We start from the raw sequence: 16,753 nt of genomic DNA on the forward strand, positions 1-16,753 counted from the left end.
TTATTATCTTTTAGTTCTCTAAACATTAGTCCATGATTAGACCTGTAAACCTGTTTGCAGAGCTAATCCACTCAGCTGCCTTGGGTTTGCCCAGCAACAGGCCAAGCTCAAGAAGTTCCACCAACACTTATAAAAACTTGATGGGCCTTGAAGGCAGCTTAAGCCCTGGCATGCACACAGAGGGAGAGGATAAACATATAAGCCGGGGGATCCATTCAGGGCTTTTGATCAAAGTGGGAAATCCGAAAACAGAAACACATTTAAATTCAAGAATTGCAACATAAGGGAAAAAATCAACTGTTAGTTGTTTAGTATATTTGGCAAGATACTCAACACACAGCAGCTACATTAGAGTTGACCACGGACCAGTTTGAGTGTTTTAATTGGAAATGTGAATAACCTTCTCTTTCTCAACTAACTAACTAAGCTAAGGAAAAAAGATAACTGACTCTCAATGACAGTTTTTACACTTTTATTTTGACATCAATGTACACATCTGCAATGCCTTTAAGGCCTTAACTATAGGTATTCTGCATTTCTTGCAAATTGCACACAATTTCGAAACTTCATTTTCATTATTTTCCAGTTATTGTTTGTATGGTATGGCAAAACAATTACAGAGACTTTAACTATATACAAACTGTCCAACAATTACTTAACCTGTATACAATTATTATGTACTGCTGGGCTAAAAGAGTTGCAGGGCCGAAAAGCATGACTCAGTGGTGCATTCAGGGACCCTCCTTGAACGAGGTAGGAGGATGTTCTGTAACAAACATCTGAGGCCGCACTTCATTTCACTGAAGCTCAGGCTTAATAGGAGAATCAAACATAAAAACTAAGAAAACAAGGATACAAGCAAACTGTCATTAGTTTCTGTAACTTTGAACGCATTTTGTAAAAACACTATCATTGATTTTAGAATACAGTTTTACGAAACAAAATATAGAGCTTCATACTTTTATAGACTCAAGATAAATCAATCCAGTTTTCTATGTCTTCTTCCTTTTCACAACAGCACAACCAAATGATCAGATTTGTGTGTTTTAAGCATTTTTAGACCATATACAGTTGAGGCCTAAATTATTAGCCCCCCAGGAGTTATGGAACATTTTCCTAAAATTCTTCCCAATGTTTCCAGCATTGATACAACTTGATATAATCAAACATTCACCAGTGCTATTTAGTGGCTTTTGGTATATTTTCGAACATAAAATACGTTTTTAGGCTTGCTTTATATCAAATATAGTGAAAAATGGGTTGGTCAAAAATATTAGCCGCCAGGCCATTAATAGTCAATAGTGTAACCCAGGCCTATTCAACTAGCGGCCCACGGGCCGAATCAGGCCCTTCAGAACTTTTTTCTGGCCCACAAGAGGTTGCCTGCAAATCGAAATAGCATATGTGTAATAGCATAAATAACACTAATGTCTGATCACACTAAATCCGACGATGTGGCGAAAACGCTGGTTTTTCCATTCATTTGAATTATTTTGAATCCGTTATTTTGCCTGCCGCGCTCTGTTCATTAAAAAAAAGAAACGCACTGTGTCCGCACTTGTCATTGGCTCAGTCAAACTCACGTTACACACTAGGTTCGCGGGCCAGCGAGTAACAGCTTCAAGATGTCTCTCTCCAAGCCCAAGCAACGTAAAGTTGATTCGGAAAATCGCCAATTCCAGAATGAATGGAATGACATATATGTATTTACTTTGCCAGCCGCAACAAGTAATAAACCGGTGTGTTTATTGTGCAACAAAAGTATATCCGTGATGAAAGAATACAACGTAAAGCGACACTACAATTCAAAATCACGGCTCGTTTTCTGCCAGTTTTCCCGTGGGCTCAGAGGAACGGAGAAGGAAAGTACAGGGACTGCTAGCATCATTTGAACGGAGTCAAGTGGCTTTTAGTCGCTTTTGCACGGAACAAGAGAGAGCTACGATAGCATCCCTGCGAGTAGCCTGGACACTAGCCAGACAGAAGAGGCCCTTTACCGACACGGAGACCGTTAAAGAGTGCCTGCTTGCTGTCATCGATGAAGTGGTTATTGACCAAAAAGTAAAAGACAGCGTCACTTCAGCCATTAAAAAAGGTACCTCTCTCAGACACAACAACACTTCGCAGAGTGGAACTACTTGCAAAGGATGTGTCGGGGAAGCTTTTGGAAAACCTTCGAAAAGCAGAGTTTATATCAATCACTGTGGACGAATCAACTGACTGTACTGACATGGCCCAGCTGTGCATCTATGTGAGGTTTTTCGATGGAGTTCGCTTTAGGGAAGAACTTCTGGGGCTTATTCCGTTGGAGGGACACACTACAGGTGAGGTTATCTTTCAAAAGATAGTCTCGTTTTTTAACGAACGTCAACTGGATTTAAAAAAAGTGTGCCTGTTGGTCACTGATGGCGCTCCAGCTATAATCGGCAGAGTGCAGGGGCTGGTGGCACGTCTATCTGCCATAGCCCCACAAATGCAGTATTTACACTGTATTATTCATCAATCTGTGTTGTGTGCAAAGCTCTTTGAAAAACACCATGGACACTGTCATGAACATTGTGAATTTCATTCGCTCAGCCTCCAGCCTACAACACCGCCTGTTCCATCAGCTGCTTGCTGACACGTTTGCTGGACACACGGACTTACTCGTCCATAACGATGTCCGATGGCTCAGCAAAGGAAAGGTCCTGGATCGTTTCTGTGAACTCCGCCAGGAGATTGTGTCTTTCCTTCGCACGAGTAAGCACAAACGAGCTACAAACCTCTTGGAGCGCATGTTAGATGAACAGTTTATGGCAGAGGTTTACTTTCTGTGTGACATTTTTGGACACTTGAACACTTTGAATTGCAAACTTCAGGGTCGTGAAAAGTCTATCGCTGATTTGGTTGTAAGACTTTGTGCCTTCAAGACAAAGCTAACGATCTTCAAAACAGACCTAATGACGACAAAACTGCTGCAATTCCCAAAACTCTGTGCATTTATGACCACATCACCTGGAGCAAACATAACGCCAGTCATGACAGACTTCATGACAAAATTGACTGATAACTTTACTGACAGATTCCAAGGCTTCAGCATTCCAATTGAGGTATTGCAGTTTGCCCGTGACCCGTTTTCCATCAAGCCTGATGCAGACTTCTGTGTAAAAGTAAAAGAGGTCATACTGTATCTTGCATTGATGAGAGCCTCTTTCAGATGGAGCTGGTTGATGTGCAGTCTTCCTTTGCTTTAAAACAGCTCCTGCAGTCTGAGGGTGTAGTGGACTTTTGGTCTAACCATGTTAGCCAGTATCAGTACCCCACAATGAGGAAGGTGGCCTTGCTTACAGTATACTGACAATGTTTGGATCTACCTATACTTGTGAGTCTAGCTTTTCTCATATGAATGCCATCAAAACAAGGGCACGTTGCTCCATGACCAATGAAAAGTTGCATGAGTGTCTCAGGATTGCTCTTACCACTTATGAGCCAAACTATGCTGAAATAGCTAAATCAAGGCAGTGTAATTTCTCTCACTGACTCAAACAGGCTAAACATGACAGAAGTCTGATGCATGGTATGTATGCAGATCTGTTTTTATGGTCATTCACTTTATGGTCATTCAAACAAGCCTACTTACTGTTTCGAAAATTGTAAAAATGTTTCCAACATATGAATGTTATTGTGAATCTGATGGCTATTGTTTTACTATGTTCTATTTGCATTTAGTATTACATTTCATGGACTTGTGTTGTCTTCAATGCACCTTATGTATGCTTGGAAGTGTTGAGGATATTATACACAGGGCTACTTACTGTTAATGTGATGAATACTGTTATTAGTGAACATGGAACTGTTGGGGGAAAAAACCTCATGTCTCCTTAGTTTTAAAGATGCAACATTTTGCACTTTTGTGTCAAGTCTTGTAACCGAAGCTTTCCTACTTTTTTATGGACTGGTTGCTTTCTGTAATGATTTATGTTGATACAATTAAAGTAAAAAAAAGGGATGCACTTGACTAGTTCATTTAATGTATTAGTATCTATTAACACTATGTAAGCAAGAGTTATTTGTAGTGATTCCTTGACAAAGTATTGTGTGGCCCACAAACCCCCTCTGATTTTCCTATTTGGCCCACTTGCTAATGAAGTTGAATAGCCCTGGTGTAACCTATCTGAGCCACAATTGACAACAACCTCTTAGAGTAGTTCTTTACTAGGTTGGCACAGGTCTCTTGAGGGATTTTGGCCCATTCTTCCATTGCAAATTGTTCCAGCCGGTCCAAATTGCGTGGTTTCCGAGCATGGACATTCACTTTGAGCACCCACCACAGATTCTCAATAGGATTAAGATCTGGGCTATGTGTGGGCCGCTCCAGCACCTTGGTTGTGGTGTTCTTTAGGAACTGTTGGACCAATTTTGATGTGTGCTTTGGATCATTGTCTTGTTGGAAGACCCAGCGACGACCTAAGCGAAGACTATCGGCCCGTCTACACTACAGGCATCAAAAAATCTTGAAGCTGGGCGTGTCTGAAGCTTGGCGATTTTTTGCGAGCAACGCGACCAACAACCAATCACATGAATCTCCCGCCCCCGACATACAAAGCAATAGCAATGTTAAAACGAAGTAAACTGGATATAAACTCTCCAAACAGGCGAAAAACCTACCAGTTTCACCCACTGTCTCTGCCACCTCCCTCCATGCCTGGTTCCTCCGGTTTGTATCCCGGTAAATAGTTCTGGTCGTAAAGAACCGGGTGATTTGCTACCGTAATATCTCGTTTGGAATATGAGGAAATTAACTGCGGTCTGGCTCTCCCAGCTTGCACGCGGTTTGATTGGCTGCGCTTGCACTGGCGGGATTTGCATAAACGGGATTTGATTGGCTGTTGCCAATCATCGAACCTCAAAAGTTGAACATTGTTCAACTTTTGATGACAATAGATGCTCGTGATGCTTGCAAAGCCATGCTCCCCACAATGCAGTTCGGCGAAGATAAAAAATCTTCTACGTCACCCCATTCAAGTGAATGGGCGAAGCGTTGAAAGCATTTTTCGATGCCTGTAGTGTAGACGGGCCGTAAGAGCAGATTTTTTCATATTATCCCTCAAAATGTCAACATAATTTAAATTTTTCATGATGCCTTGCACCCGAACAAGGCTCCCTGTGCCTGAGGCTGCAAAACAGCCCCACAGCATGATGTGTTCTTAGGGTTGAAGGCCTCTCCCTTTCTTCGCCAAACATGAGCAACATCCATGTGCCTAAACAGTTCCAGTTTAGTCTCATCAGACCAAAGCACGGACTTCCAAAACGCATCTTTACCTTTCAAATGTTCACAGGCAAACCTCAGTCTGGCTCTGATGTGCCACACTTTGAGTAAAGGGGTTCTTCTGGGACGATGGCCCTGAAGCCCAACACGATGAAGAGCCCTCACCACTGTGTTCCTTGAAACATCAACTCCAGAAGAGGCCAGGTCAACAACAATCATCTTGGCAGATGTCCGGGGATTCTTGCTGACATCTGACTATTTTCCTCTCCAGAGTTCTTGAAATTTTGCGCTTTCGACCACGCCTAGGTTTGTTTCAGAATTTGTCTCCTTGTACTTCGCAATGATGCAACGTACAGTAGTTGTAGACACTGTGAAGCGCTTGGAAATAGCAGTATAGCCTTCCCCCTTATCATGAGCCTCGACTATCTTCTTTCTGAGCTCAAGACTGATTTCCTTTGTCTTTGGCATGGTGAGTAGGAGTAGTAGTATAGTCCCTCTCAATAAGGAATTCAAGTGTCTGTTTCTTGGAGTCCTTTTATGCTGATTGAATGCTCAGGTGTGGCTTGAAAGCTGATTGGTTGATTAGGTGTGGTTTGAAAGCTGATTGATTGATTAGGTGTGTTTTGAAAGCAAAAATTCACATGGGGGCTAATATTTTTGACCAACTCATTTTTCACTATATTTGATATAAAGCAAGCCTAAAAACTTTTTATTTTCCAAAATGTACCAAAAGCTACTAAATAGCACTAGTGAATGGTTGATTATATCAAGTTTCATCAATGCTGGAAACATTAGGAAGAATTTTAGGAAAATGTTCCATAACTCCTGGGGGGCTAATAATTTAGGCCTAAACTGTATTTATGTGTTGTTCTTCCCTTAAGTTTCCCCGTGCCTTTACCGCTGCTCTGGCTGCTGTGCCTCATTTTCGTTGATGCTATTCCTGAAGGTCTTACTCATCCTCTTCTTCGCGCTCTGCCAAGTCAAAGGATAAGTCACTGTCTGATTGCTTGTCTTCACTTCTCTCATCGCTGGAACCTGTTTAGATGTTACAGTCTTAGAGTTTCAACGTTTGCCTGCAGAATTTCTCTCAGACCTTCCTTTAGGTCTTCCTGTATTTCTCCTTCCTTTTTGCACAGTCTTAATTTCTCTTCTTCTGTATCTTCTCTTTCCACATTGTCAAACCTAGAGTCTGTGCCTCTCTCATGTCTACTGTCGTCAGCATCACCAGTGGGGCTGACTTTTTTTTTAACTTACAATTCTTCCGTCCAGGCCAGAGCTTGATAAGTGGTAACTCTGCAAATGACTCTTCAAGCTCACGTTGTGATTGAAGCTTTTGTCACATTGCAGACACTTAAAAGGCCTCTCTCCTGTGTGCAGACGCATGTGGGACTTCAGGTGTCCCGCCTGGTTGAAGCTGCGTTCGCACTCTGAACATTTATGCGGTTTCAATCCTGTGTGCACAATAGAGTGTCTCCGAAGATGACGTGCACTCCTATATTCATTCCCACAAACTTCACATTTGGGCTTCTTTGATATTCTGTGTTTTGCCAAGTGGTACAAGCGTCTTTTATAGGTGGAAAATGTCTCTGGACAGTGAGGACATTTATAGGGATCTGTGCTATCTTCATGGGTCTGCTGATGTTTTAGTTTGTCCAGCTTTGTTTTGAAGGCAACGTGGCAGTATTTACACAGATGGTCATATGTTTCATCGTGGATTCTGCTGTGAGATTTCAGAGACAGCTCATTAACACATCTTTTGCCACATATATTGCAGGAATAGGGCTTTACTTTGTGCTCACATGTGTGAGACTTCAGGAAAAAACGTCCACACTCTGTGCAGAGCCCTTTATTATACAAATCTTGTTCCTCTCCGCTTTCTCTTTCCTCTTCAGACTCCTTTGTGAGCGTTTCAGTGAAATCCTCAGTTGGTTCCCATTCCAAATCTGAACTCACCCCACCTTCAACCCCTTGCTCTCCTTCATCTGACGGATCACTTTCTTCATCACTGAACGTAACAATCTCAGAGAGAACTGTGCTGCTGGGGTTGCCATCAGTAGAGATTTTCTGTGAACAATACAACGACAACAATGAAAACCTGGAATAGGAAAAATGTCTAAGTCTATACAGCCCAGGATATTAAGGACAAATGACCAAGAAGGCGGCAGTCCCCTTTATGATTTAGTATTCAAATACATTATATATGAGAAGTCAGCCCATGTGCAAACAGTTGAGGCCGTAATAGCCTGCCAGTTTAGGAAAACGCTCTGCAGATACTACAGATAAGAGGGATGATGTGACACTATACATTATGCATTTATTTCTCATCACTCCTTTCATAATGAGCCCTGACAGTAGACAGCCACTGTGAGCACGGCTGCAGCTGCTCTGTTTGGCTATGAATATGCTTAGTGCTCAGGGGCCGTATTCACAAAGGATCTTAGGGCTAAAAGTAGCTCCTAACTGGCGAATTTAGGAGAAACTCCTAAACATAATGGGCGTGTCAGTCTTAAATTTAGGACTCCTAATTGTATTCACTAAGAGCAATTCAGAAAGTATTTTAGGCCTAAAAGTAGCACCTAAGTTTAGGAGAGCTTAAAAGTCCTCGAGAGGACTCCTAACTCAGTAAGACCTATTCACAAAGAATCTGAAAATGGCTGCGAGACTAAATGTTTTGGAGACAATGGAAGACTGTGAATTGATCAAGAGATATAGGCAAAATCGTGAGGGTATCACACTTGTTGTGGAATTAGTGCGGGATGCAATAACATCCCGACTAACAGGAATAACCCGATTAGTCCGGAAATAAAATGTTTGGCAACACTACGATATTTAGCAACAGGGAAAATGCAACTTTGCAATGCCGAAGATTTAGGAATATCGCAACCATCAGTCAGCCGTGCCATAAACCAAACCATCAACGCGCTCTCTAGACCACATATCATCCAACAGTTTATCCGGTTTCCTTTGGACAATCAACAACTACACAGGATCAAAGCCAACTTCATGGCAATTGCAGGTATGCCCGGTGTGGTCGGTGCTATTGACGGGACGCACATAAAAATAATTGCGCCATCAAAAGATGAGGACGTGTTCGTCAATAGAAAGAAAGTACATTCCATCAACACGCAGATTGTTTTCATTCATCATGATAGGGGGACTTGAACGGCGGTATGGGCTGTTATTGAAAGTGTTTAAGTGCTGGAAATATGCTCATTGGATAATAGTTTGCAGGGTGCTTTTAATTGCCTCCTTGATTTAATGCAATTTACGTATTTTTATTGTTTGCTCTCTCTCTTTAACGTGCATATACAACGTCATTATCGTGGTCTGCACAAACTTGTCATCATGCGTGTATTCTGCTAACTGCACTGTCCATAACTATTTGATAGGAATACATTTCTAGCCTAGGCTATTTCCTTGTTTTATTGGGCTCGTTTGTGGGATGTTGCGGATGAGTTTCACCGAGACCGCCTGCTCTGAACAACCAATCACCGTACTGACCGCTTCTAAACTCATGCACGAGAATCGACGTCATCCATAGCAACGGCGCGTCACTCTTAGTGATTTATCCTTAGTATGAGTAGGTCTCAGCGGCTTTGTGAATAACTTTTAAGAAAAAACTCCTACGTAAAATGTTTTAGCGCAAGTTAGGAGCACTCCTAGCGGTAAGATAAAATGCTTTGTAAATACGGCCCCAGATTTGTAGTTGTATCCATGATGCTATAGATAAGGCTCTTAACTGCTATTTGCATTAGCCAATAAACATTATTCAGGCATTTTTATTTCCTTAAAGGATTTTACCCTTCAGAGCTTCTACTATATGCAACAGATGTATTAATACACCACAGAACTTCAGGAAAACAGTAACTTCAGCAAGAATAAGCCCTGCATTGACTTAGTGTTACACAAGTAATACTGTAAACTAGTCATTAGCATAACAACCAGAGCATAGTGGCAGTCTACTAAATAATTAATCATTATTTTATTCAGTCTTTCTCTCAAGATCACAAGGAATGCAAAGCAAAAACATATTCTTGTCCTTCTAAGGCTTTAGGATGGAGTAGGTTAGGAGGTCATTATTTACAGTCAGTGTGGATATGTTGTGTGATTATAATCCTACCTGATGGGTCTCTGGCGTTACGTCTATATCTTCTGTTAGGGGTTGATCTTCAGCTGTGGGCACGCTGGCATCGACTTGGCTTTTCCACTGGTGTCTATAGTCACACTGAACACACTGTCGGTTCAAGATGATGAGCTCGCCATAGGTGACCTTCTCCATCTGAAGTTTGCATCCACATGACGGGCACTTACGGCGGAACAACTGGAAGAGGCAGCGTTCATTCACAACATGCTTTGCTTTTACCTGCAGAGGAGCAGCTCTGAAAGGAAATTAAAACAATTGTTAAATGTAATGCAAACTGAAAAAAATCCACAAACCGTTGAGAACGTTTAACTCACTCCTGATTGTTCAGATCCACATTCTTAATTTTGAGTTGTATCTGGGGGTATCCAGAAGAGACAGCATTCAAAGCATCAGGTGGATTTAAAGTTGAATCCTTAAGGTCACCACACTGAGGAGCAGCACCTTGGTTATCCACAGGCTTCTACACAAAGGACAAAAGTAAAGGATTGTAGTTGAACAAAGGTTTGTACAATAATGGCAGGTCCCTACCTTGCTTAATGGTAAAGTTTGCCCCTGATGTTCTAAGCAAAATCACAGGCCAAGCATTCATTCCATTCCTAACAAGCAGCACACTAGGACATTAAACATTTGTTTCAGAGCACCTGAGAGCACCATGAATATGTGTGTACTAACTGGACAATCTGTATACTAAACACCATCATGGTTAATGGCTACATTAGCCTGTAGATGTGGGCAGTGGGATAACAGAATTTCACAGACTGGGCAGCAGTAACACAGTAAGTGCTCATTACACTGTGTGTGACCTCAACAGCACTGTGGGGATGAGGCAATGTGCCATTAAGCACCTGTCGGAGTACAAGCAGCCTTTAAACCGGGCTGTGCCCCACGTTAGGTGGATTAGCACACTAATGTATGAATGTTAAACAATGTGGACGTGATTTACTTGACAGTGGACAGCAAATCTGTTTTAAATGAAGGATGCTGATTGGCACATTTCACTGTGGTTATTGCGTCATGAAGCATGTTGAGTGTTTATGACGGGAATACAAAAAAGACTTAGTTACATTAGTTATTCCATTTAATAGGTCTCAGATATTAATTCTTAACTGATTTTATCGGGAAAAGAGGTATGGATTTACTCAGTTTAAACAGCATAGGCCTACACACAATTAATTTAACAATTGATCTAGCATATTATATTAAAGGAAAACATGCAAAACTCCCAAAGGTATGTATATGATTATTAGATTAACATTCCGCATATATCCAGCTTTATTAGAATGTCGTGACTTTATTAGACACTCAACAAAAAATATGTTACACTCAAACTAGACTCACAACATAGTGTGGGCTCTCCAGCAGCTCTTCTGGCTCTTCTGGCTCTTCTGGCTCTGCCTTGACCGTCACTGAGGGGACAGCACTGGGCTTCAGCTGGACCGTGTCTGCCGCCGTACTCAGGTGCTCAAAACAGTCATCAGTAAAGTGTTCATTACATATGGTGATGTCAGTCCAGCACGATTCTTTAAGTTGTTGCTTGTTTTCTTCGAAAAGAAACTGAACCCACTCCAGCCTCCTGTCCGGATCCTCAGGTAACTTGAAGCGTTGCGCATGGCGACTCAAAGAACAACATCCTAGGACGGAGCACATGCTGGCGTTAGACCTTTATATATACAGTCTATGGGTTAGATCCTATGGTTAGACCTGCCCTCCAGATTTAAAAGTGCCGGACAGTTTAATGTTTACAATTTACGAGGACTTGACTGACTTCCACTGCTTACAGTTGCAAGCTAGCAGTTGGACATTTAGCTAGTGGCTGTAGTAACGGAAGGGGCGGGGTTGTATGGCAGGGGCAGCTTGGTTTGCTATAAGGCGTATCCCGGCTTTATGTTCGATCATATCAACCTGTAGTTAGTATTTGTCCAGTATTGTACTATAATGCTACATTGATTTCGAGTCATTGGGTAAAATGATATTTCAATTAAGAATTTTCATTAAAAAAATAGCAGAATGTTCATGAAAATATTCATTTAAATTAGGAAAACCACTCAAATCTTATGAAAATAGGTGTTTCTACCCTACTTGTCTCGTGTAGTTCGTAAAGCAGTATTGATTTGGAGTCAGTGGATCACTTATCATGGAAGCTGTTATGTATAAATAAATTAGATGTTTTAATGTGTAAACGTTGATATTCTCACAACAATATTCATTAAAATATAGAATTAACTAGTGAGTTTGTCCTATGTGTCCAGTTTAGTGTCATAACGCTGCATTTATTTGGTAGATTTTATTACTATTGAAACAAATTCAAGAACAAATGACACCAAACCAATGCAGAATTATAAAGCATTTCTAATAAAAATATGAGATTAACTTTATATAACAACATTGTGAAATATTTCACATTTAAAACCAAAAAGAAAACCAACAAGCACTGTGCATAAGCAGTTTAATTTGTACTCAGTTAGTCTCTATACACAACAGTGAACAGGATTCATGCATGTGTGTTGCATTACAGTCATTGAGTCTTAACATTTAAAAACAATGAAGTTTGAAAAGAGAAACTGTGCTCAAGATTGGTTTATACTCAAAATGTTCAAATATACAACATTAAACAGCACACTTTTGTATGGCACCCTAAACTGATTTTGCCATAAGGAATACTCAACTCAATAACCTTTTTTTTTATGTTAGGTTTCTTCACTTCAATCATTTCCTGGTCTCCCCTTTGCTTCACTAATATGTTATTGTTCTGGCTGCTGTGCCATTTTTTTCAAAATCAGAGTCAATGTTTGGGGTCAATCAGTCTTTGTTGAGTCAAAGGACGCATTGCTTTCTGTTGGCTCATCTTCACTTTCTTTTTCACTGCAGCGCCTTCTCTTCGCTGGCCTTGCATTAGTCCCTTCTTCATTTCTCTTTGGCCTTCCTACGGGTCTACCTGTGCTCTTCTTTTTACGTTTTGGCTTAACTGTTCTCTTCTTCTGCACCTCCTCTTCTTCATCATCATGTTCTTTCATATTGTTGTCTAACCCAGAGACTGTGTCTCTCTTGTTTCCATACTCCTGACCATCACCAGGGTTGCTTACAGTTTTTATTATTTTACCCTTCTTCGGTTTAGGTCCTGAGCCCGATGAGTGGTAACGCTGGACATGACTCTTCAGGCTCACATTGTGATTAAAACTTTGCTCACAATGCTGGCATTTAAAAGGCCTCTCCCCTGTGTGAACACGCATATGGGATTGCAGGTGGCTTGCCTGGCTGAAGTCACGTTGGCACACTGAACACTTATGGCGCTTCACTCCTGTGTGCACAGCTATGTGCCTGTGAAGAGCATTGGACTCGGCAAAGTCAAGATTGCAGATGTGACATTTTAAGACGCGGTGAACTCTCAGGTGGGATCTGCGTGCGTTATTTGTGGTAAATGTCTCTGAACAGTCAGTACATTTGTAGGGTTTTCGTTCAGTTATGTGGATCTGCTCGTGAGTGATTTTGTCCACTTTTGTTTTGAATGTAACATTGCAGTATTTGCATGGATGTTCATAGTTTTCATCGTGGATCCTGTTGTGAGCGTTTAGTGCGACCTCACTAACACATCTCCTACCACAAGTATTGCAAGCATAGGGTCTTGTTTTGTGTTTACATGTGTGAGACTTCTGTTTATTAAAAAACGTGCCACACTCGGTGCAGAGCTGACTGTGTGTGAGGGCAAGTGGAGGACAAACCCCGTCGATTTCCTCTTCAGATTCGGTTTCCGCTTCAGATTCTCCATGAAGCTCGTTCAGCAGTAAAAGTTCCTCCTCTGGAACCCAATCCTGGTCTGAGTTACTTTCATCACCTGACTCCTCTGATTCCTCCATGGGATCACTCTCCTCAGTGCTCTTAAAAGTTTTAAGGACAAGAATGGGTATAAGTAAGTAAAAGTGAACATGTTCAGTACAGGATTAATATTACAGCCAGACAAAAGAAGAGTTGGTTCATTCATTTATCATTCAGTCTTTGAGATATCAAATAATAGTACAAAACTAGTTCTACTCACAACTGTCCAAAGCAACCAAAGGATATTCAGTTTACAGTTTTAGAATAGAACAGGTAGAATCATCAAAACCTCCCATTGAGAAGTTCAAGCATCTTTTCACTGCTTGATCAATTACTTTAACTTTTTATCGGATTTACAATATAGTCCTAAAATCCACACTGACTGTTGTATAAATGTATGTCAATTGACCGATTGTTTAAGCTCTACCTATTTAGGCTACAATAGTCAACACAAAAATCCACTGCATAAAATTCCAATAATAAAAAACGTAATTGTGAAAATATTGGAGTGTATCTTGCATATTCATTTAATTTAAAAAAAATTGGAATGCACAAATCTATTTAAAAAAGGAGACTTAGCTCTTAGCAGAGTGTTTGGATATGTTTTAGTTTGTCTGACAATGGAAGTCCTACCTGTTGGGTCTCTGAAGTTGTGTCGACACTGGCATTGACTTGGCTTTTCCACTGGTTCCTGTACTCACACTGAAGGCACTCTTGGTTCACAACGATGAGCACCCCATAGATGACCTTCTCTGTCTTTACTTTAGAGCCACATGACGGGCACTTGTGGCTGAACAACTGGAGGAGACATTTTTCATTCACAACGTACCTCCCTTTCATCTGCAGAAGTGCAGCTCTGAGGAATCAGTGAATCAAAAATATGAGATACAACATTAGAAAGTCTCATCTAATTTTATCGAAGTAAAACTGTAAAGAAGGATTCACTTACTTTTTCCTAATAATATCAATGTTCACAACGTTGTGTAGCATTTGCCCATAATCAGATGTCTCTGAAGCATAACTTGGTGCTGGGCTTTCTTGGTCATCTGCAGATTAAATGTAACCTTCACCATTATAAACATGAAAAAAATACATTTGAATTAATACCAATTGTATTGTTAAACCTTACCCCTTGAAGTTAGTTCTGATTCTTCAGGATAGTAAGATGGACGATCACATGTACTTAGTTCTTCAGGCTTCTACACAAAGTGACACACAGGGTTACATACAGGTAATACATGTGTCCTCCTCACATGGCAGTATGGCAGGTCACTGAACATCTCTGCCGTCCACTAACAAAATATTTTCTGTCCCTTCTGAAATCTATGTAGGATGTAAAGACTAAATAACTGGAACCAGACTAGAAATTGACCATTTCAACTCAGGAATTGCTTTACAAAAAGTCTATTACCTAAACTAAAGAAAAATATGCCCAGATGGCCTAATTGTTCTCACTGCTACAGCCAACATTCATCCTGTATTTGGCAAGTGGTAGTTGCTAATTTAATTCACTGTCTCCAACAAAGACATGACACATGCTCAATAATTACAACATCAACAGTCATAGGGGTTATTGCAATGATATGAGACATGTCAATACAAACATTTAACAATTACAAGTGAGTGAATCATTTGGATACAATGTACTCTACATGTTGCATTTAGCACACACACATTAATATAACCCTGGTTGGTGGTTAGTGTGTCATCACTTTAATCGATAAAATAATGAACACCAAAACATTGAACACACCAAATTGCTCTTCTTGACAATTATATGTGCACTGCGGTTCTGGCCTACGTTTAAATGATAGATATAAATGATTGATGTATTTATTGAGAAATGAATGGCAATGTAAAAACCTTTTTAAAAACCTGTGTAATGATAAACTGTGTGCTCACTAGTGAGGATATCCCAATCTACCCAGCCAGATGTGGTATTTAAACAAACACACCAAAAACGAAATGCAGTGTCAATAGCTATGGTAAAAAGTAATATATGGCATTTCGTTGATGTGCTGTTAAATAGGAATGAGTAACTTGTGTACACTGTATGTGCATCTATTATAAATACAGACTAACCACATATTGTGGGCTCTCCATAGGTTCCTCTGGTTCTGACTTGACACACACTGATGGGACAGCATTGGACCTGAGCTGGGCCGTGCCAGGCAGGGGTTCAAAACAGTCTCCAGTAAAGTGTTCATTGCAAATGGTGATTTTAGTCCAGCACGATTCCTTAAGTCGCTGTTCATTGGCTTCCAGGATGAACTGAACCCACTGCAGCCTCCTCTCCGGATCCTCCGGTATCTTAAACCGTCTGGCACCACGACGCCATGAATCACATCCCAGGACGGAGCACATCCTGGAGATTTAAAGGATCTCTTCCCGTTTTAATGTGGCGGGTTAATGTAATGTTTGTAGGGACTGCAAGACTCGTAAGGTCCCAAACAGTAAAAGGCTAAGTGCTAGCTTGTGGTTTCGCGGGTTATGGCTAGAAGGGATCCGTCTTGTGTAAAACGCTCGCGAGAGTTTGCAAGTCACGTGGCTGAATGTTTACGTTTGGCAGGCAGCCTGACGATCGTTAACATCAGTGGGCCACAGCAAATGATGGTGAGAAGCTAAACTATCTATTAATTATGTCAATTACAGGGAGTGTGATTGTTAAAATAGGGTGTTAGCGGTCTTGCTGTTCAAAGAAGAACGACAACACTGTAGATCACCAACACTATGGTTTATTTTTTATTCACAGGCAAGTCAACGTTGTCGCAGTAAAAGTCCCAAGATAGCTCCTGGTGCAATAAAATGTTCCCTTTCAGTATTTTACTATTATGTCTGATGTTTCTCTATTAATATTGCTGCTGCATTAATGTGTATGTTGCATGTTACTGCTGTAGATGTGTTCCCAAGCCGCTCCGATTACAACGAGAGTTACAACGAGAACGTGACGTCATATTTACACAATACGGATCCCTTGCTGGGTTGAATAGCGGGGTTGGCTTGGTTTGAGTTAAGGCGTATCCCGGCTTGTTGGAATCATGGTTGGAATCAAGGGAATTACCATTGTATATACACATCCCTGGCCCACTGTGTGTGTGTGTGTGTGTGTGTGTGTGTGTGTGTGTGTGTGTGTGTGTGTGTGTGTGTGTGTGTGTGTGTGTGTGTGTGTGTGTGTGTGTGTGTGTGTGTGTGTGTGTGTGTGTGTGTGTGTGTGTGTGTGTGTGTGTGTGTGTGTGTGTGTGTGTGTGTGTCCTTCTCTGAGAGAGCAGATTGGCTCTCTGAGAGGAGACTCCTCTTGACAAAAGCAGCGCTGGCTCAGACAGACTCAACAAACCACCTGCATCTGACCTGAACTAGTTCTGTTTGAATGTCCTAACTTTCCACAAATGTTCAACAGTCATGGAGATTAAGTTCAATAAGTCACAAAAACAGTTGTGGTGGATCAAAACTGTAAGAAAGAATGCCAACACGCACACGTGTGTGTGTGTGTGTGTGTGTGTGTGTGTGTGTGTGTGTGTGTGTGTGTGTGTGTGTGTGTGTGTGTGTGT

At 41.1% G+C, this 16,753-nt stretch overlaps 2 protein-coding genes across 2 annotated transcripts; both read right to left on the minus strand.

Moving 5' to 3' along the window:
• Nucleotides 1-455: 455 nt before the first annotated feature.
• On the minus strand, nt 456-11,194 carry LOC307020857 (uncharacterized protein). The gene is made up of 4 exons (XM_079652485.1): nt 10,731-11,194; nt 9,707-9,852; nt 9,369-9,627; nt 456-7,312 (listed from the first exon to the last, which is right to left on the minus strand). Exons 1-4 carry the CDS (start codon nt 11,037-11,039, stop codon nt 6,494-6,496), a joined length of 1,533 nt encoding a protein of 510 aa, XP_079508611.1. The 5' UTR covers nt 11,040-11,194; the 3' UTR covers nt 456-6,493.
• A 627-nt stretch (nt 11,195-11,821) lies between these two features.
• Nucleotides 11,822-15,725, minus strand: LOC307020856 (uncharacterized protein). Its single transcript, XM_079652484.1, has 5 exons — nt 15,288-15,725; nt 14,335-14,404; nt 14,155-14,251; nt 13,839-14,061; nt 11,822-13,267 (listed from the first exon to the last, which is right to left on the minus strand). The coding sequence occupies exons 1-5, from the start codon at nt 15,567-15,569 to the stop codon at nt 12,188-12,190; spliced, it is 1,752 nt and encodes a 583-aa protein (XP_079508610.1). The 5' UTR covers nt 15,570-15,725; the 3' UTR covers nt 11,822-12,187.
• Between the last annotated feature and the right edge of the window lie 1,028 nt (nt 15,726-16,753).

Source organism: Notothenia rossii (genome assembly GCF_949606895.1).
Source record: "Notothenia rossii genome assembly, chromosome: 9".
NCBI lineage: Eukaryota > Metazoa > Chordata > Actinopteri > Perciformes > Nototheniidae > Notothenia > Notothenia rossii.